This window comes from Mirounga leonina, unplaced genomic scaffold (genome assembly GCF_011800145.1).
Source record: "Mirounga leonina isolate KUSES-001 unplaced genomic scaffold, KU_Mleo_1.0 Mir_165, whole genome shotgun sequence".
In the NCBI taxonomy this organism is placed as follows: Eukaryota; Metazoa; Chordata; class Mammalia; order Carnivora; family Phocidae; genus Mirounga; species Mirounga leonina.
In genome coordinates, this window is record NW_023270415.1 from 67,276,676 (window position 1) to 67,298,935 (window position 22,260).

The window sequence follows — 22,260 nt, forward strand, 5'->3', positions numbered from 1 at the left end:
CGTTCACAGCATAGCTGGGCAGTCTGAAATACCTGTGCACACTCAGGGTCTGTTTCAGAATCCGCCTTTGCCACCCAGCAAGCTTCGCCAGACTTTCTAGTTTCCCTTAAAGTCAGAGTGAGCCCCCGTACTCATCCTCATCCATCTTCCAGTCGGGTAGACAGTCTCCAGATCCATGGGACATGAGACAGGAGAGGACCTGCCATGTCCTAGACATTGGTAGTAGAGATTTTATCAGTGGTGTCAGCATCTGTTCTGCAGGTACCTGTGAGAACGTGTGGGGGTTTTCCCTGATTTGTGGATGGGGTATCTATGGCTCAGAGAGAACAAGTCACACGGCTGACAAGTGGCCGAGCTGGAACTGAGCCTTTCCCCATCCAGAGCTGGTGCTTTGCCGCCTAGCAAATAACTAGTCAAATGCTTGCTTACTCTTTCTATTTACAATTAAGAAAAACTTTTATTAGTATCTTTTTCTAAACTATGGCATTAATTTTCGATTTTTAATGACATCTACCTGAATATATTGAGATTAATATTAATGATCAGGAAATCTTTTACTGGACTAGTAAGACTCTTAAGTATTTGCAAATCTGACTAAGCTTTAATTAGACTTTCTTTATATTCAATCTTTTTAAAATTACTTTGCTAACTATATAATTGTGTATATTGTAGAAAATTCAGATAATGTAGGGGACAAAAAATAAAAAACACCAATTATCCCACCACTCAGAGATAGCCACATACCAACGTCTGTATTTCCTTAGTCTTTTTTCCTGTGAAATATACACTTGGAAATTTGAGATCAGTCCTTGATTATTTAACTCAGTATACTGTGAGCTGATTAAATATTTGAAAACATGATTTTAAGATGAGGCCTAATATTCCATTTTATTACTGTATTGTGATTTTTTTCCTCTTTGAATCATTACCCTCTATTAATACTCATTGGTAGTCTATCCATTGATAATAATGAATATTATCATTTTTTAAAGTCAGTTTGGTAGTTTAAAAATAATTTATGCATTGAGTCTACACTATTAAAAGGCACCATTTTTAGGTCATTTCAAATTTATGTATTGTAAAGATTAAATAATGGTATATCTTTCAGGGAGAAGTTGTTTTCTAAAAATTACTTCAAAAGTTGGAACAAAAAAAAAACAACAACAAAAACAAAAACAAAAACAAAACAAAACAAAAAAGTTGGAACAAGTGGTTTGTGTTTTGTTCTGGTAAAAATGTACTCCTTTTGAAAGTGTTTTCCATACATCTGTTAATTCAATCAGCAGACATTTATTAAATCCTTTCCTGTACAAGGTGTTAATTGCTGAGAATAAAAAGAGGAAAAGCACGCTTTCTGCCTTCAAGAAGCTCATAATTTATGCAGGTAACATATATATATATATATAAACATAATTTTCTATTTAATATAATGGTAATAGTAGGACTCGAAATAAATACTAAAGTAAAGCCTCAAGCAGTGTGCAGGAAGAACACAAAGGAAAAGTGGTTAATTCTGATCAGTGGAATAAAGGGAAGACTTCCTGGAAGAGTTAACATTTGAGCTGGGCCTTGAGGCGTGGGTAGAATTTCCCTCGGAGAAAGCCGCAAAGGGCATGTGAGGCTGGGAGTATAGTATAATCAGACCCACAGGCGGCTGGAAGCACATGTATTGGAGAAAGCACATGTTCCAGAGGGGTTGGTGTATACCATGCCAGGCTGGGGTGGAGGGTGGGGGTTGGCACGGGGCCGGTGTAATAACAGGGAGCTTAGAGCCGGTAGGGGGTCAAACGATTGTACTCAATTAGTGTGTGCCTGGCTCTGTGCTAAGTTCCTTCTCATCTATAATCTCATTTGCTTTACATGACAGTTTGCGAGCTATTTATACCACCACTCAAAGATGGAAACAAAAGCTCAGAAAGCCTCAGTGATTTCCCTCAAAGTCACAAAGCTTGTAAGAGGCAGGACCAAAACTCAAACGTAGGCCTGAAGTTCATGCTTTTTTGCCTTTTTTTTTTTTTTTATTCGTTCTACTTACCTAAGTTGAGATAAGAGTATAGAAAGCTCTGAAAACGATGTTAGGTGTTCATGGGCGTTGCTTTTTTTTTGATGAGTGATATTATCTGACTAGCGAAGATACCATCTGACTAGCGGAGGCAGAGTGAAGGGGGAGTTGGAAAAAGATATTGCAAGAAATGAGACAAGATTGACAACTATGACAGAAATCCAAGCAAGACGTGGCGGGTCTAACTACCAAAGTGGCAGTGGGAACGGAGATGCAAACACAGAGAGAAGAGATTTGGAAGGGGAATTTAAGCATGGGGAAGACTGATGGTCTAAAGGCAATGAGGAGGACTAGATTAGATTTGTGGTCTCAACTTTTTTTTTTTTTTAATCATACTCCCCTTAGTAGTTAAATACTTTCCAGCATGTATCCAGTACAGAAATTTTGCTGTTTTATTTTTTTACTCTCCTTTCCAGTAGATTTTCTTGTGCATATCCATTTTAAAGGTCACTGGAATTAATTAAGAAGAATGGGTGTTCGGGAAGGTTGGCAAGGAGGAAGAGTTAGCAAATAAGAGTTTCATTTTCGACACACTGAGTTTGAGGTGCCTAAAGGAGTTCAGTCATTTGGAGATGCTTCATACAAAGTTGGAAGTGAGTAGTGAAGTAAAATCATACGAAGCTTATGTTCTAGGTGAAATTCAGCTTTATCCTCAAAATAGAGCCAGTATATTTTTTTCCTAGTTCTATTTTCTTTTTTTTTTTTTTTAAGATTTTTTTTTATTTATTTGACAGAGAGGGAAATAGCAAGGGCAGGAGCACAGGCAGGGGGAGTGGGGGAGGGAGAAGCAGGCTTCCCGCCGCACAACAGGGAGCCCGATGCGGGGCTCGATCCCAGGACCCTGGGACCCTGTCCTGGGCCAAAGGCAGATGCTTAACACAGACGCTTAACACAGACGCTTAACGACTGAGCCACCCAGGCGACCCTCCTAGTTCTATTTTCTATGTAAGAATAATTAAAAATTAAAGTCAGGAGTCTGTTTTATATTATTTTTAGCTACATATCTTTAGTTGATTGTTAGTGTTTTATCATTTGATTCTCAACTAAATATTTACAAATTTTTGAAAATGCTATCCTTGGTCTAAATTAAAGAATTAGTATTCTTAAAATAACTCTTTTGTGTAGTCTAAATGGGAAAATCGGTTTTTTTTTTAAGACCTTGTAGATTGTAATTCATTGGCCTATTCAGACTCCTTAAAATAGTCAAAGATATCAAGCCTAAACATGTCTTCCAAACAAGGAGATTCATCCAGAGATCAGAATTTCTTTATAAATAGCTAATGCTTTTCAGTAACTTTCTCAGAAGTATAATTCTCATTTCCTTCTGGCTAGTCCTCTGTTACTGAGTTAATACCTATAAAGCCTAGCCCAAAATACTTTCCATTTATTAAGATCCTACAATTATATGATTAAAGGCACAAATGCTGGTTGGTGTTTTGGGGGTGGTTCAGTTCGGTTTGATTTTAATTAAGAATACTGTTTTCTCAACCTTCAGCCAACAAAATCTTTTATTCTTAATATTCAAGGCATGTTTCCCTTTGGGGAAGTAGGGATGAAAAACAGCTGTAGTTCCTCCAAATCTCGTGAAGTTCAGTTAACTTTCTTCCTTTTGTCTGCTTCCTATCAGCCTCAGTATATCAGTATCCTTGATGAATATTTATTGAATACCCAAAGAATAGTGGTACCATTTTAAGTTGATGATGTACTGATGTGGGAAAGCACCTTTTCTTTTTTATTGCTTAATGGATAAAATAAGGCACAAAGAAAAAAGAGTCTTCGGTGCACTTGGGCAAATAGATTCTCAAAACACGTACATAAAAATGGAAACATTTCTACTGGAAGGAATGGCATGGCCCAATCAAATGGATGGGTCCCCCTGATCTTGCCCCTGTCTTTCTTAGACAGCAGAGGGCAGCAGCATGAGCTACTTAGTTCCCCTGGAGCCATCAGCCTTTACTCGCTCTTTCCTCCTCTGAGCTCAGTACACACCAGGTACAGCTGCCCTGCTTGGACAGTAAGTATTTGAGACTCTGAGGGAGAGGATTAAAGCACTGAACAAAATCACAGTATAGATGGGTAGTTCATAAAAATGACAGTATCTGATTTTACATTCTAACACGTATAATCCTGGTCTCTTGTTTTTTAAGTCTTCATTCTAGAGCATTTTTGAGAGAGCAGATATTTAAGGCTGTTAGTCATGGAATAAGCCGTAGAGTCGCAGGATGTTTATAGTTGTTTTACAGGTAGAAGCAGGATAAGCCAATCTACGGGAAGTGCGGTGCCACAGTGAGGATTTAGTAAATGTGAATGAATGATTGCTGACATCTCTTCAAGAAAACAGCTTTTTTCCATAGCTGATCTGGATTCACAGTCTACTGCTGCTTTGTATTTGGCTAGCCTAAAACAGCGGTGACTGTAAAAACAAAGTGACTAAAGCATCTCAAGACCTTTGTTCTAGTTCTGCAGCTTTAATATTGTTAAGTGCTTACAGAGCAACCTCTTGAAAGCTTTTTCTCATTGCCTGGAACAGAGTTTGTGTTTCCTTTTGTGTTAACCTCAGAACTCTGATCATAGCACTTCTGCACACTGTAGGTCACAACCCACTAGTGAATAATGACATCATTGTAAAAGGTTGTGACCAGCATTTTATTGTAAAGGAAAGATACTGAACAGGGTATATTAGAAAATACCACATGCGCCATGCAAACTTTTGTTCATTTTAACATATGTTCTGTACACTGGGTTGTAAGGTAAAATGTATTTCTTACTGCAGAGCATGGTAAAAAAGTTTTTGGAAAACACTTCATTGTAACTTGCATCACATCTTCATGTAATTCTGTTTATAAATCTGTCCCCCCTACTAGACTCTGCACCTCTTGAAAGAAGGAATCACATTTTCACATTTTCTTTGTCTTAATTCCTAATACCTAGGACAGATCTTCCTGACATATGCAAGGTGTTCAGTAAATGTGGAATGAATGAATGAGTGCATGAATGAAAGTCACTTAATTCCTCTGAGCCTCATTTCTTTTTCATAAATTAGAATATTACCAACCAGATCTCACAGTGTTATTGTGAAGATCAATTGAGGTAATGCCTGTGAAAATGCTTTATACAAGTGTACAACATATACAACATAATTTTTGTTGTTGGGCAAATAAGCCTCAGGAACTCCAGAAATCTTAACTCATTGTTCTCAAGATGGCATATTTTTTGTTGTTCTTAATAATATTATAAGCCTTTTTTAGATTTAGAGTTAGAAAACAGTCTTGAAAAATTGGGTGTGTGCCTTTTTTAAACTTTTTATTATGAAACATTCAATATACAAAGTAGGTCTAGGGAGGAAAAATTTTTCCTCTACCCTTCTAGATTCTTTTGGTTGGTCTGTTAATTAAACTGACATAATATTAATGGGAGATTAGAAGGTTTAAACAGGAGAAGAACAAATTTAATTGCATAGGTACAGGAGCCCCATAGAGTCATGAGAGGCTCAAACACAGTTAATTGAGGCTTATATGCTATCCTGAGCCAAGCAGAAGGGGGCAGGAGTCTGGGGCTTCAAAGGGGAGGAAGACAGTTCACAGGGAGATGGAAGAGCAGATGTTTGGTAAACAAATGTGTGTCATACCTTGCAGAGACCATGGGACACAGACAGGACTTAGAACGAGTAGGGTCTGTCAGCTCCTCCCAGCTTTACCACACCTAGCTCACACTGTGTAGTTATCTCTGGTGATAGTTCTCTCTGGGACGGGGCCCTCTATTTAAATTGTTAGAGGCAGTAAGCAGGAGGTAAAAAGCTCTTCCTGACTCTTCTGGGCCTTGACTGTCTTCAGCTCCAACTAATCCACATGCCATAGCGGCACGTTTCCAGGAGGCTCAGTCTGAAGGCACAGTAGAAGATGGACTTCTGTGTGTACTCATCCTACCTTCAACAGTTGGTTGACTGTTTATGGCCAATTTTGTTTCATCTGCATCCTCTCCTATGTTCCCTTCCCATCTTACTGTGAAAGAATAATGTATTTCTTTTCTTCTCCTCCTCCTCCCTCTTCCCCCTCTTTCTTTTTACCTTTTCAAGTATGTAGAACTTTTTCTTTCTTGTTTTTTTTTTTTTTAATTTCTTTTATTTATTTTGGGGAGAGAGAGTTAAGTGCAGTGGGGAGAGGCAGAGGGAGAGGGAGAGAGATACCCAAGCACACACTCTGCTGAGCGTGGAGCCCGATGCAGGGGCTCAATCTCATGACCCTGAGATCATGACCTGAGCCAAAACCAAGAGTTGGACGCTTAACCGACTGAGCCACCCAGGCGCCCCTAAAGTATGTAGAACCTTTAACATTCTTTTAAATGAGTTATTCTCTGACAGGAACTAGCAGGTAAACAAGATATATTATTTCCCAAGATTTTCATATGATGGTGACCAAAGTACATTACAAAACATGATCACATTCCAGAGTTGTAACTAGTTCTGGAGGCTTAGTTACACAATTGCCAACTCTGCTATCTTCTGCAGAGATGTGACCTTACAGAAAAGTAGAGAGTTTGAAGCATGATAGATTACTTTCAAGCTTTTTGAATTTTTGTTTTGTATCATGTAATGGTCCTCAAGCTTTGACCTTTAGCTAGGCAACAAAGTGTATCCAACGGAGACTTCTGGAATACTGTAAAGCTATAATAAACTCTGCTTTAAGACTACAGCCCAGGGTTGTAACATGGATCTCAGAAGTCATAGTCCACTTAGAAGAAAAGAATATGTTACTAATTTTTATTGATTTTTTTTGGTTTCATAATTTTGTGATTCAGACCTTAATATGATCTAAATACCAATAATTTTAAACTTTAAAGATGTTTAATTCTGCCAAATATTTTAGTATGAATTATGTGGAATTTTTCATCCTTAAAGTCAAACGTGGAGCTCATTTTCATTTTTAATAAGGTACTGCTAAGTTTTGCCCATTGCAATAAATGAGTAGTTAGTGACTTTGCATATCTCCATTGTCTTGAAGTTTTTAATGTGTCCTTGAAGTCTTTTTCCAAAATAAAATAAATATAAGTGCACATATATATGGGGCACCTGGGTGGCTCAGTCATTAAGCGTCTGCCTTCGGCTCAGGTCATGATCCCAGGGTGCTGGGATCGAGCCCCATGTCAGGCTCCCTGCTCAGCAGGGAGTCTGCTTCTCCTTCTCCCACTCCCCCTGCTTGTGTTCCCTCTCTAGCTGTCTCTCTCTGTCAAATAAATAAATAGAATCTTTAAAAAAAAAATATTTCAAGACATATTTGTACTAATGTAAGGCGGTTACCCCAAACCCAGGTGGGGAGGGTTGTGGGTCAGGAATGCCAGCTGGAGGAGGTGAAAGTCACATGCGTGGTATGAGTGTCCTGACTCTAAAATGTTGTGCGTCACAGATCTGGGTAGATTTCTGTCAGGAACATTATCATTCCACCAGTCTCCCCTGCTGAAAACCTAGAAATCATCTTTTCCTCTTTCATTTCCTTCATGTAAGAAATAGGTCCTTATAGGTTATTTATTTAGAAAAATCTCTGGCTTTATCTTTTGCTTTTTTCTTTTTTTAAAGATTTGTTTATTTATTCCAGAGAGGGCAGAGGGAGAGGGAGAGATCTCGAATCCTCAAGCAGACTCCCCACTGAGCACGGAGCCCAACATGGGGCTTGATCCCAGGAGCCTGGGATCATAACCTGAGCCAAAATCCAGTCAGAATGACTGAGCTACCCAGGCAGCTCTGGCACCTCTGGCTTTATCTTTTTCATTCCTGTGACCAGGGCATCAGTTCTGATCTTTATCAACATACATCTGGACTATAACAGTTGAGAAGAAATGAACTAATACTTTGTGGCCATGCCATTTTATGTACATTTAATCCTTAACAAACCTGATTATCTGCATGTTTCAGGTTGTGAAAACTGGGCAGGCTCTTACAGGAATATTATATTGCTAAGGAATCTCCTTGCCCTGAGTCTTTCTGCCCCTGTAGTTCATTCCATATCAGAATACCATGATAATCTCCCTAAAATGTAACTCTTGCCTAATAAAACCTATAATTGCTGATCCAGCACTTTACAAATTATTAGGGATTTTTCACGTTTGATTTCATTTTGCACAAACTACTCCATGAGGTATTTTATTACTACCTTGTAAGTAACCTGTAATGACTTCTATTTCCCATCAAACCAATGATAAACTCTTAATATTGATGACATTCCACATTTTGTGCTATGGCTGTGCTGTGTCCATGTAATCATATCTCTCAGTGTGAACTGGAGTTAATTTTAGCCAGGTGAGCTTCCCTATGGTCCTCTTTAGTTACCATTCTCATCTCTTCCTAATGTCTGTTCAGACACAGCTCTTGTCCATGTCACCTGCTTCCCCCCCAGCCCTGTCCTCTCAGTGTGAACTCTACCAGCCCTACGGAGCCCATTTCAAGTCCCATCTTTTTGAAGAAGCCTTCTCCAATAATTTATGTCTTCCTATCTTCATGATTTCCTTTGTCAGATATGTTTGCCCTTGAATGTAATTTAAAATTTTTCTCCCTGAACTATAAAAGTAATACATTGCTTCATGTAAAAATATTGTATAGGATATTTAAAAGTGAAAAGATAACTCCTGGGGTTTCCCAATCCCAGTTCATAGAAGGAACCACTGTTGCCTGTCTTTACCGTCATATTTCAGTGCATAAACAAGAATGTGTGTGGGCACATATACACACACCTATTTACACATGTGGGAGATAGATACAGATAGATCTATTTTCTACACAGACACCATCCATGACTTTCTTTTGTTCACCTGACAGTATATCTTGGAAATCTTTCCATGTTTGGTGAGTGGAAGTGATTTCATTTAAACACATTGCTTTATTGCCTCATATTGTTTGATGTCAGATCATTTTATGCATCTACATTCTTATCTTCCTTCAAAGAAAGAAATCAGCAACCCCACAAGAGCAGAAGTAACCATATATTCATTCGCATGTCCATTCCTTTGCTCTTTACTCCTTGTGCATTTTTTGGATATTTCAGTGTTTGTGCTGTGGAAAATTAAGGATGTTTGCTTCTCATAACCCCTCAGGCATTAGGATATAGTACGTAAGAATTGAGAAGTGACACAGATTTCTGTTATTGGAAATATGGCCCATCGGGTTATTTGAACAATCCTCTTGCTGAAAACCATCCAAACTGTTGAATGTGTAGAAGAAAACATCCTCAGAGCATCAAAGGGCAGAAAATCAAAGGAAATCTAAGGAACAGCGAGAGTGCATGGAGGCTTAAAGAACCAAGCTGCTGTAGCCCTGCGGGCATTTGCCAATGCAGGAGAATTTGAGCTCTGCCTGCCTTATGGGTAGTAAAACTAAGGAAATGATTAACATAAAATTCAGCATGATGATTTGGTTGGGGGGCGGTGGATGCAGGGAGTTTCTAGGGTACTCCGAATTTTTTATTTATTGACCTGGTGGCAGCTATCCAGGGAAATTTAGTTTCTAAACAGCATATTTATTTTGCTATTTAATTTTCTATATACATGTCATAATTGACAACAAAGAATTAAATGTAGAAGAATTAGTTGTAAAACAATGTATATAGTACGATTCCACCCATGTGTATATATTATATAAACGGATGCATGCATGTGTGTGTGTATCGTAAATGGGATGTGTAATCCATAAATTTTACATGTTGATAGAATATATAAATTTATGTTTGTATACATATATAAATATGTGTTTGGGGCTGCAGGTGTGTGTGTGTGTGTGTGTGTGTGTTTCATGTACATAGAAAAAGATCTGGAAGAGTGTTCACCAAACTACTGAGGGCAACCTTGAAAGGTAGAACAGGGGTGGGGAAGTAGAAAGGAAGGAACCTATACTTCGTGCTTCACTGTTGTTAAATTTTTTTAAAGTAATCATCATTATTATTTAGGTCTTTTTTTTTTTTTTTAATCAGATTTACTGAAAGATGTGGCTTCTGTCTCTGCCTATGAGTATAAAAGGTACTCCCGCTGCCATGCTTCATGCCACTTGGCACAGTACCCTTTTTTTTTTTTTAACACATATCTTGTTCCTTTGTTAGGCTGGAGCTTTTAAAGGGAACAAGACAATGTTGTGCTTATCTTCCTATTTCTTGTACCTTAAAGAGAGCAAAAGTCTGTAGGCATCCAGGAGATACAACATTTCCTTAGAGGCTCTTTTGAATGTTATTTTGTAGCTGGTACAGCAGTGAGCATACAGTTGGTACAGCGAATACAGGTTGGTTTGACTTTAACTGACACTTTGTGGAACCTGTAGGCAAGTGTGGAGTCCACCGTGCGGTGCCCCTTTTGATCTCAGAAAGCTGGAAAATGAAAATACTCTCTGAAAATTAAACTAAGAAATGCACATCTACTAGATTAAATCCAAGAGAGCCAACGTGAACCTAAGAAACATGAAGACTCCTTGAACAGTAAGATTTGACTATAATTGAGGGTACTGGCATCTTAAAAACTCCCAAACATATAAAATCTCCATCAGAAGAGCATTTTCTCTGTCTCTAAAACAGAGAAAAGGAAAAGCAATCAATTTAAGTGTTGTGATACCCAACCAAGCACTGTCTGATCAGTAGCACCTGCCAGGTTGAGGCATGCATCCAGCCTGCCTGGCAGGTGGATAACCCTGTTGTGGAAAGCTGCAGAGCCTCATGCCATTTTGTGCTGGAATCCTGTGTAATTAACTCCACTTGCTCTGCTTCCACGCCCACCAAGCTTCCCTCTGATAATTTGTCTTCCCAAGGAGATAATGCACTATCAGGCTGATGGACATTCAGTAGCCTGAATCTTCTGCTGTTCACTGTAAATAATAAAGTCGCCTTCTTCTTCTTATTATTTTTTTTTTAATACATCAGTGTCTTGTGAGTTTTGTTAGCATGAGTCTGCATTCCTGGGTCCAGTCAAAGAGATCGGGTATCAGAGTCTGTGAGGCTCATCAAGGTAAATGCTACCTTGAGGGCATCTGTTGGAGCGGATTGCTGGATTTCCCAGGTGATGCCCATCCATGTCGTCATGCTTCATGTTGCCTTTCCATTCCACACGTCACCAGAATAATTCTGCCCAGAAGTAATCTCTTAAGAACATCTTCATAACGTGCACATTTCAGTTAGAGAGTACCAAATAATATTGTCAGTGAGAGTAGACCCTGTTCTTCTGGGTGAGTATTACTTGTTTGGTTTGGCAAATTTCACACCTGTATGGAGGGATGGAATATATATATTGTCAATGCCACATCATGAGGATCTCTGACAACTCATTTCCAGTTCTGGCTTCTCAGCCTCTTCTGGCTTCACTCTGGCTCTCATCTCATTGTCCACATCGATCCTGGCATCATTCTCAAGTCACTTCCTAATCTGGGTCTCTCTTGCAGCAGCGAAACCTAAAGAAGATGGAGGACACAATGAGGTCGACAAGATTAAGGATAAGGATGCAAGTAGAGCAGGCAATGGACGAGGTTATAGAATTTTTTTCTTCCGTTCTCATCTTTCTCTCTCTCCTCAAAACAGCCCCCGTAGCATTTGAAAGGGTTTCACATACCACACATGTGACATGTTCAGCTCATCTGTGAATGTAACGGAACTTAGGCCAGATTTCAATAAATCATTCACAGCAATTTCTTGCTAAGAAGGGTATCAGAGTAGATAACAGGGCAAAACCCATTGCAACTCTTGAGTGAATCCTGGAATTTTTTTCTAAGTGATGACTATTACCTCAAATAAGACACTGTCAGGTGGGAGGGACTTTACTAAACTGTGGTTTTCCCCCTTTCTCCTGTTCTTTCTTTTCACCCCAGCTTCCAGCCAGCATGACTGACCACTAAATTTCACCATAAATTTATCAGGAATTTACCCAGAGCAATCCTCAGTTGTCACTACTAGTTAAAATAATATATTTTTATGAATAGATTAAAACCTCACCAAAATTCCGGATAGCATAGATTAATATAGAATCTTAAAAAGATGTTTTTACAGACTTGGTTTTTAAAACCTATTTTTTTAACAGTCACAATTTTTCCATTTATACAATTGGAGTTCTGTAGCAGAATTACACACTGTTGGATTATAAGTATATATAATAAATTCATGAGGCTTCTATCCATGTATATCATGACAGAGCTGTTCTTATGTGTTGTTAAATGATACGGGGCTGAATTGCTAGACAGGTAGTTGTGGACCATTCCTGATTACCTAGATACTAATTAAGTAACCAGTGAATTCACCAAGTCTTTTGACCCAGTTTGCCAAACGGCTTTCATTTTCTTTGGATGAAAGATGATGCTGATGCGGACAGGGTCCAGTTTCCAGCCCCTTGTAAGCAAGGTTTGTTTCACAGCCAGAGACATCGTGGACATGAGATCAGTAGCCACCCTGCGGACTCCGCAGTAATGGAAGTTAGGCCAGGTGGCATTGAAACACGAAATAATCAAGCCTATCACCACTCTGAAGTACCTGTCCTACATTTGTGGATTAGTGCAGCATCTTAGACAAAAGTGAACATTTTCTAAAGCAAACCTTTTTGCTTTGTTTTATGCTGATAGGAGAGCTTACCAAAAGAAGAAAGATCATATTCCCTTCCTTTATTAAATGTTTAATTACCTAGGGAGAGGATGCACATGGTCAGCATTTATTTAAAAAAAAAACACCCAGAACTTTCAAAATTACCTGTGTTTTTCAGAACTTACATACATCTTATCATTTTACCGAAGTGCCTGATATAATTTCACGATTCCTCCAAATAGGACACTACATACACTGTACTATGAATAAAGGAGTAGAGTGAGCCAGGGAAGGAGGATCACCTGAGAAGTGGTGAGGGTTTGACCTCCTCTTCCTGCCCCTCGTCATAAGCCCAGCCAACTGCCTTCCTCTTCCTTTTTCTCTTTCCTTCTGTTGAAGGTGAGAGTCTAGATAGGGATTCACTAGCCAGATCGGAAAAGACAGCTGGATTGTAGAATAGAACTTGCCTTAAGTTGGGTAGCATTACGGCAAGCTGAAGTTTTCAGTTTTCAAAATTACACAGATCTCCTCGGATCCTGATAGACCCTTTGTATGGAAGCCACCCTTTCACACCGAGTGCATGAGGACCCTGCGTAAAACGGCCAAGGAAACAGAAGTTCCTCTTCTCCCTCAGTTCTTTCCTGGCGTGTGTTTTTCTTCAGCTCTTCTGCAGCCTGAGTCTCTGCCTCTTGTCCCTTTTCAGGAAAAGTTTACCCTAGGGCTTGATGTCATTGGGTCAATCCCTGTGTGTGTCTGTGTGTTGTGTGTGTGTGTGTGTGTGTATCTACGTTTTGGTTTTGTTCGTTTGTAATACACTTTAGAATAGTCCTTTCTAACCAAGCATTTCTTAAATTTTTAGGATTGACTGTTTAGGCAGTCTAAAAATTACCCTTAACAAATGTATATGCACATAAAATGTTGGGTACAATTCTGTGGTATTCATGCACTCCTAATGTCTGTTTATGGATCTCAGCTGGATTCAGAATCCCTCTCCCATGATGGAGTTCCAAAATTCTCTACTTGCATGGACTCTTGTGGGGCTTGAAAATACATTCATTCACCTGATACCCATTAAATGCCTACTCCATGTCAGGAACCATGCGGGGCACTGAGATAAGGTGAAAAGGACAGTGGCCCACCCATCAAAATTTCCATTGTAGTTGAGGAGACAGACGAGTAAAAAGACGATTACAGTACAGATTAGATGTAATAGTAGGGGAAATACGGGATGCTTTGGGGAACACATCAGATGAATGTTTAATTCAGCTTTGGGACATCAAGAAATTCTCCTTACAATGACACCTGAGTTATTCTCCCAAGTAGAAGGAATGCTGTGTACAACGTCAAGGGCATTATCGGCTTGTATATTATGTTGAGAAATTTGGATTTGATTTTGAAAGGCCTTAAGTTGAGGGGATAAGAACTGATCTGTGAGGAAGATAAGTGACTATAGCCTACAGAGAACAGGTTGGGAGAAGCAGGACTGGAGTCTGGCAAACTTTGGCAGTAAGCCAAGCAGACAATAATAGTGATTTTAACTAAATTACTGACTATGGATGAAAGGAAAGAGGATGAGTGGAAAGAAAATGAATTGGAAACCACAGAATTTAGTGATTGACTGCATTCATTCCTTCAACAAATATTTGTTGTGTTGCTGTGTGTTAGGCCCTCTTCATTCTTTTGCTGGCCATCCCTGAGTCCTTTGAGGTGAAGATTCCTGATTCCCTTTAGCTAAGGTGGTGGGGAATGTGTGAAGTTTAATATGTAAGCTCAGGTTACCATCTTGAACCAGAAGCCTATCCAGTACATCCTGATGAATGATAGTGAAGTAGACAAGACGCCATCTCTGTCCTCAAGTCCAGTGGCAGCGACTTCCAGGCTTCTGGAGTGGACCGCTCAGTGGATGATGGTGCCATTTGCCAGAGATGGAACAGATGTGTCTCAGACGAAAGGCCCTGGGCAGAAGTGCTTCTTCAAGCTGTAAATGCCCCTCCTGAAGTTTCAGGATATCCCTGTAGTTGAGAATCACCATGCTTAATGACAGATGCGTTGCTGATGGGAGAAAGTTTCTACAGAAACAGTATTTGGGGAGGGGCCAAAGAATCACTGATAGAGATGGTAGTTGGAGCCAGGAAGAGTATGTTGAATGAGAGGAGGGGGCTGAGGTTTGGTCCTGGCAAAACCACAGAGAAAGAAGAGGAATCCGATGAGAAAGCCAAAGAGTATAGAGAAAGTCAAAGATGTTCCAAGATGGAGCCTGAGGGACAGGAGGGAGGGGTAGCCGTGCGGCAGCCACAGTCCACTTTCAGGGTGTGCTGGATAGGCTTCTGGCTCAAGACGGGAGCCTGAGCTTGCATGTCAAACCTCACACGCCCACCGCCACTTTGGCTAAAGGGAATCAGGAATCTCCACGTCGAAGGGCTCAGAGGGGGCCAGCAAAGAACAATGAAGAAATTTTATGCCGTGTGAATTCTATCTCAATAAAGCGGTTATTAACAAAAAGAATCATGAAAAATTCTCTTTTAAATGTATTCTAACAGAATTGTTATACTTAAAAAATGAATAAACTATAAGCATCCAGCTGTGTGGGGGTGGGATAGGGGGGAGTGAGGGAGATGTTGTCCACAAAAGGAGAGTAAATTTGTACCCAGTTACCTACTAACATCGTACGCCGAAAGCAGTGGAAGAGCACCTTAGATGCTAGAGGGCGTGTGCTGTTCACGTTTTACAGCCAGCGGAGACGTCATTGCCTGAAAGGGCAACGGAAGGATCATCTTTGACATTGAATGACCCGCGAAACATCCCATTCATGTACTTGTCCTGAACAACAAAAATGCAAAGAGATCCAGAGCCAAACAAGTAATTAGAATTACGAACCCAATAGGGGAGGAAATCAAAATAGAGTATTTTTTTAAGTGGTATGGAATTACTTACGAATAACAGTTGTTAATACAGTAGTAAGCCATAATGTTAACAATAAATGATTCCTCAAAAAACTAATATAACAGACCAATAGTAGTGGGAACCCACAATTATAAAATGCTTCAACAGTTTGACAGGCAGAAGGAAGACGAAGGAGTGCAAGGAGACTCGATGCTGTTTTAGGGTTGGCTTCTGTAAAGAAATCGAGGATGAAGAAAATTCTAAGTTAAGCAGTACTAGTGTGGAAATGAGATGAAAAATTTCTTGGCCACGAGTCGGGATAGAACATCTTAATATGGCTAAGGAGAGGATGGTAAGGAGAAAACCATTTGGAAGCATAAAAAGCAGAATATAGTTTAAATTAAAACCGAACATATTCATTACCACACAGTAACAACCCTATTCTATTAGGAGACAAGTATTCAAATTGTTTTTTTAAAAAATCCAACCATAATAATTTGATCCAGAGTCATGCCTTAAAAAAAAAAGTCATATAACCATAGATGCAGAGGGAATTTTTAAAAATATATTTGAAAAGAGTAATATTTTTAACCCTATGACAATAAGTTCAACCTACAAAATGAATGACCAAAAATTTATTAAAAATTTAGATGGCTAAAATTGACAAAAATAGGATTAAAAGAAAGACTCCCCCCCCCAAAGTACAAATTCTAGATATATTTATCAGTAAATTCTGTCAAATCTTAAAGGAGCAGGTATTTCCTGTGCTTTCTAATCTACTTCAAAGCATGGAGAAATATGGAAAATGGTCCTGTTTATTTTATGAAACTAGAATGGCTATGACCAAATTCTATGTTTTTTCTTTTTCTTCAAAGGTAAGAACACTATCACTTAAAACTAAATGTATGAAATCTTCAATCAAATATTAGCAAATAAAATCTAGGAGCCTATTGAAAGAAATGGAAAATATGATCAGTTCAGACTTGTTTCAGTAATGTAGCATTTGCTTGTCATTAGAAAATCAGTAAGATGGTAATCACATTGAGGGATCTACAGAGGAAAGCCTTTTCCTTCCTGTGAGCCAAGCAGTACTCTGGTGATCCAGCAGTGAACCCAAGTAGCCCACTCCCTTTCTTTGTAAAACTTAGTTCCGGTGGGAGAACAACAATAAATAGATAACTGTTATAATAAGCACATATAAGATTTTGATGTATAACAGATTTCAAATCAGTGAGGAAAAAGTTGGCTTATTCAAGAAAAATTTTTGGAACCATTGGCTAATGTTTTATAACATAAATCCCAAGTTTAGACTTTACATTAAAATACATTCCAGATGAACTGAGGAGTTTAAATGTTAAAAATTGAAACCAAACTATGGGAAGAAATCAACAATGACTACTTGTACTACATTATGTTCTGTCAGATCTTTTTCAATCCTGTCAGAAGTAAAAGTGCTTGGAAAGATTTATGACCTGAAGGATAATGTTGCATCACTCCCGAGACAGTGAGGACAAAAACCGCTACTTCAGACTTGCAAACATTCAACAAAGCATAACATGTTGGCAAGATATATTTGAGGGTTTCATCTAGGAAGAACTGAAATATCCAGGGGCAAACGCAACATCACTGATACATAAGTCCAGCTGTACCAGCAAGACTAAGGTTTCTGGAATGCTTCCTGCACTCTAGATAGTATTCTGAGGCTTTACACATAGTACTCAGAACAGTCATCCGAGGGAGTGATGGGTAGTACTTTACATACTTTACAGGAAAGGCTCACAGGCACAGAAAGGTCTCTAGCTTTAGGTCTCTGGGGCACCCAGGCTAATAATTGGCAGAGCTGGGATTCAAACCCCATCTGGTGCCAAAGTCTGTTTTCTCAGTCCTTAATGCTGTACCAACCATGTCTCTTAATTTTCTGACTTACTATAGTTCTCAAAAAACAGGTTTCTGAAGATGAATTCAGGGAAGGGAGAAATTTAACTTAATCTGTCTGAAGAATGAATTTGGGTGATAGCTTCCCACCTCGCAGCTACAGATCCCCTGGGAGCCTGTGAGGGGTGCTTTTCTCACCTGCATCCAGTCTTTGCCAGAAGATATTTGTGGGGAGGGTTTGGAATTCGGGTTTCATTCAGTTGCCAAAATAACTTCCAGAAAAATCACTCTGAAGAATTTTTGAGTAAAAGATTTCCCTGTTTATTCCACAACAAATGAGTGGACTTCGAATGTCACTCCGTTTTCATCAAAAAGTGCAAGGCTGGTTTTTCTCCATTTGTGCTCATCAGCAAGGCCCGCCTATTCCGTTCTCTTTCCCACACCACAGAGGTTTGGAGGCAGAAGATTCTGGCAAGCGAGAAGACTCGGTGCTTATGCTGAGCAACACTTTTAAGCAAATTTCCCCCCCAAAATCTGCCATTGTTTTCATATTTGAAGTATGGGATTTTTTTTAAGTTTATTTAAAGATGGCATGGACTTTAAAAACACTGAGAAACACTGTTTTACACGTGTGCTTATATTAGTATGGGAATATTAAGATGTTCACAAGGTGTATTTCAAAATCAGCACGCCTTTCTATATCCTCCCAGATTTTCCTAGCCTTCTTATTTTAATTAATCTGGAAAGGACTGAAATGTTATTAGAGTCTCATGATACCATTGAATTTCTAGTTATCCTTCTATTTTTAAGAATAAGTTTAGTGTAACTCTATTAATTTGAAATGTGGAAATGTTTAGCATAAAACGTCTATTATTTCCTCATCGTAAGTGAATACTTATTGAGAAATAACCCACTTTTACTACTGTTTTTTACTTTTATTCTCATGAATTCAGGTTTGTCTGCAATTATTATAGCTATAATTTCTTCTGACTTCCATTTATTTTGTCATGTCTCTTCCAGACACTTAGTAGGTTCTATATTTTAAATCAGTTTGAATCCTGATCTTTAAATGAGATGTATGTTGATACCTGATAACAGTGTTGATTATAACATTAATATTAGCCTGCATATACTAGTTATATGTATATTACAATAAAACAGCATGTACAATATCTCTTTTTTATAAAATATAATAAATCTAAAATACTTCCATATGGAAAAATATCTAAAAGGATATATAAACAGCTATTAAAGTGGTTACCTTTGATGGTGAGACTACCAGTGATGTAAATTTTTATTTATATGTATATTCAAAGTTTTAATAGGAGAGATGTTTTATTTCATAATTTAAAAGTTTAAATTAACAGTGGAGTAAGAAAGTCAGCTCTAGGACAAAATAGACAAATGTCAGTAGCTATCTTATATACCAGTCATACCGTTCAGAAAGTATAATGGTGGGGGGAGGACAAAATAAACAAACAAATAATCTTATTCTCAATAGTAACATAATACATAAAATGCCCAGAAATGAATTTCAGAAATACGTACATCTTTTCAAAAAGCAAAAGCAAACCAATTTTTCTGAGGTGCTTGACACAGTGGGAAATTATATTACGGGTTCAGTAGGAAGACATGATTTTTTTTTTTTTTTGCCAGTGCAAAGAGAAGAAAATTCAGTCTTTCACACAACGGAAGGAATGATAGTTCATTGAGTAGAATCAGTAACATGTAGTGCCTGAGTAGTTATGGAGCTCAAAGAAGTGCTGGGGACAGTGATATTTCCAAATTTCCAACTTAAGCTGGTCAGAAGAGGAGCTCATTAACAAATTCAAGCATCATTAGAACCTTTTATTGAGTGCCTGTTATATAGTAGTCATTGGGATAGTTATTTTTGTTAATTAGCTAATTTCATCTTTACCACTATCTGAAAGTTACTAACCCTATTTTTTAGATAAAGAAACTGCCTTTTTAAGCAACAATAAATCAGTTGCCCAAGATCTGACAGGGGCAAAGTGTCAGAGCTGAGATTTGAACTTGGACCTATAATCTAAATTTTTTTTTCCCTACAGAATACTACACTATACCTTTACTACAAGACAAAGACCCCAGAAGGAGAAGCAGGCTTGGGTTATGACACTGAGTCTGGCTTTTTAACATACTGAGTTTAAGAGATTTTTGTTCATTTGTTTTACTTTCTACCTTATCTCTGATCTGTTTCAGGAGATTTTTCAGTTTCTCAGATGTTCTACTGGGTGAGAAGTAGTAGTTGCATGAACGTTGGGTAGGCAGTACAGATCATGTTATAAATATACCTCATAGTTTGTCTCGTAGAAGCAGCATCCCATCCAACTTCTTTTTATTATGGAATGGCTAAATTAATATTGTGCCCTTCCTCCACATTGCTTAAAATGAAGTCATATAGGCCGTCTGATTTACAAGGTAATTATTGCATATAGGAAATTAGATTTCCTAAATGTTCCGCCACACAAGAAGAATCCTGAGAAAAAAGTTCATTCTTTTGGGGAAAACTGATTTTACTTCCTTGGTAAAATGCTACAATGTATTCAGTTACTTGACAAATCCCACCAATTATTTATTTATTTATTTATTTATTTTTAGATTATCTAATGTTTTGGAAGCTCCTCGGAAAGCCTAGAAGAGATTAAATATTTTCAGGTCTGTTTAAGTGTGTGCTTCTAAAGCTATAATTAGGTATCTCTCTGAATTCAGCCAGCTAATTTATTATTAGTTTTTTATTTAGTCAGGATTTACCTTTTGGAATTAGGCTTACAATCTGATCCTTACTGATGTCCAATTATTTCATTTCCTTTGACTTTCATAATTACTTTTAATAATTCAAACTCCAATACCTCTGTTCACATTCGTGATTCAGTCATGTTTAAAGATGTCTAATAACTAAGGTCTTATGCATTCTTTCATATTCTATTTAATGGCTAGATGCATAGTATTTGAGTCATCAGTGTGCCACAAAACATCAAGACGTGCATCATCAAATAAATTACAACTATAGCTGTAAATGGGACCCAATCTGCAAAAGCAGATAGTGTCCCCTTTAAAAGAAAGAAAATTAACAGTACTCATCATTCAGATTCTTAGGTTTAAGTAGCTCTGACTTGCTTTAAAAAAAAAAAAAAAAGCGAGCATGTATTTCCCATATATAACAAATTCTCAATCATTGCTACTTTTTCTATAACTGATGACCCACATAGATTGTTTGCTATATTTTTTATCTATGTGCCTCGGTTTGTGTGTGTGTGGTTTTTTTGTGTTTTGTTTCGCAAAATGAAGGACTGTAATATGATTAGCTCATAAAATCCTCCTTTTTTTAAAAAAAAAAAAAACATTATTTATTTATTTGAGAGAGAGAGAGAGAGCACATGAGAGGGGGGAGGGTCAGAGGAAGAAGCAGACTCCCTGCTGAGCACGGAGCCCGATGCGGAACTTGATCCAGGGACTCCAGGATCATGACCCAAGCCGAAGGCAGTCGCCCAACCAACTGAGCCACCCAGGCGCCCCTAAAATCCTCCTTTTTAAAAAGATTTTATTTATTTATTTGAGGGCAGGGGTGGGGTGGAGGGAGAGGGACAAGCAGACTGCATGCTGAGTGCGGAGCCCACTGAGGGGCTCAATCTCAGGACTCTGAGATCATGACCTGAACTGAAATCTATCAAGAGTCAGATGCTTAACTGACTGAGCCACCGAAGCACCCCCAAACCACCCTCCCATTTCTAACGCTGTGTGACTTTAACCCTAATTTCCTCTGGGCCTTAATCCTTCTGCTAATCGATGTGCCTCACTTGTCCAGAATAGAACCTCTGTGGTGCAAGTGACTGATGGAGATTGTGAAGTTCTGTGTAGACAGTTTGGTCTAGGAATGAACCCATTCACTCAGCACATACATGCCATGTCTGTCCTAGAAGAGCTCACGTAGTCCAGTAGAGGAAGGTGATGGTTTTAAAACATGGCTCCCGAAATTCCTTGACACTCCTCCCATCAACTGATGGGGCTACGCCCTCTCCGCTTGAATCTGGGCTCTGTGCCTGCCTAACCGGAGACTATGGCAGAAGTCTATTCAGTTTCTACTTAGAAACTACCAGTTTCTGGGCCCAGGCCTTAAGAAACTAGCAGCTTCCACTTCCTGTGTCTTGGGACACTTGCACCTGGAACTCAGCTACCATGCCATGAAGAACCTAAACTGCTCTGTGGAAGGACACAGGCAGAGAGGAACTAACAGCCAGCACCTGCTTGTCAGCACAGGGAGTGAGTCATCTTGGAAGTAGATTTTCCAGCTCTGGGAGAGCTGCACCAGCTGACACTGAGTGGAGCAGAGACAAGCCATGCTCGTGGAGCCCTGCCCAAACTACAGATTCCTGAGCCTGTTGGGTTAGGCCACTAAGTTTTGTTGCCGGAGCAAGGACATAGTCACATAGCAATTTTGAAGCAATGTAGAATTAGGATGGCAACAGTATGTACCAGATCTCACAAGAACCCTGAGGAGAGACAGCTAATCCTGTATCAAGGAAGACTTCCTCAGTGAGACAAGTGAACTGAGTCTTGAGTAAGACTTAGCCAGGTGGAGGGAACAAGGGTGAAGTGTTCTGGGCAGAAGGGACAAGAGTGTGCAGGAAGCAGCATGATGTGCATGAGGAATTAGGAGCACTTAGGGGTGGCTGGAGCATAAAGCTGGAGATAGGAGGAAGTACTGATTGATCTAACCAGAGATTAGCAGAGTTTGAGTCCTGGAGGTCCTTGTATGCCAAGTGAAGGCATATTGTATTCAGACAGTTGGGTTTTTGTTATGGTCACAGGTATTGGATGGAGCAATCTGATCACACTGGTGTTTTAGATCCCTCAGTTTGACTGTGGGGAGAGTGGACTTTGAGGGTATTA

General features: G+C 38.9%; 1 protein-coding gene across 4 annotated transcripts in view; it reads left to right on the forward strand.

Moving 5' to 3' along the window:
- Positions 1–22,260, forward strand: part of NSMCE2 (NSE2 (MMS21) homolog, SMC5-SMC6 complex SUMO ligase) — a 210,216-nt gene that overhangs the window by 93,162 nt on the left and 94,794 nt on the right. For 3 of the 4 annotated variants that reach the window (XM_035011919.1, XM_035011921.1, XM_035011922.1), the window contains one exon: positions 11,466–11,549. The exons of the other annotated variant lie outside the window; for it this stretch is intronic. In XM_035011919.1, coding sequence (XP_034867810.1) covers positions 11,466–11,549 — 84 coding nt within the window. The remainder of the gene's footprint in view (positions 1–11,465; positions 11,550–22,260) is intronic. 4 annotated transcript variants of the gene reach the window in all.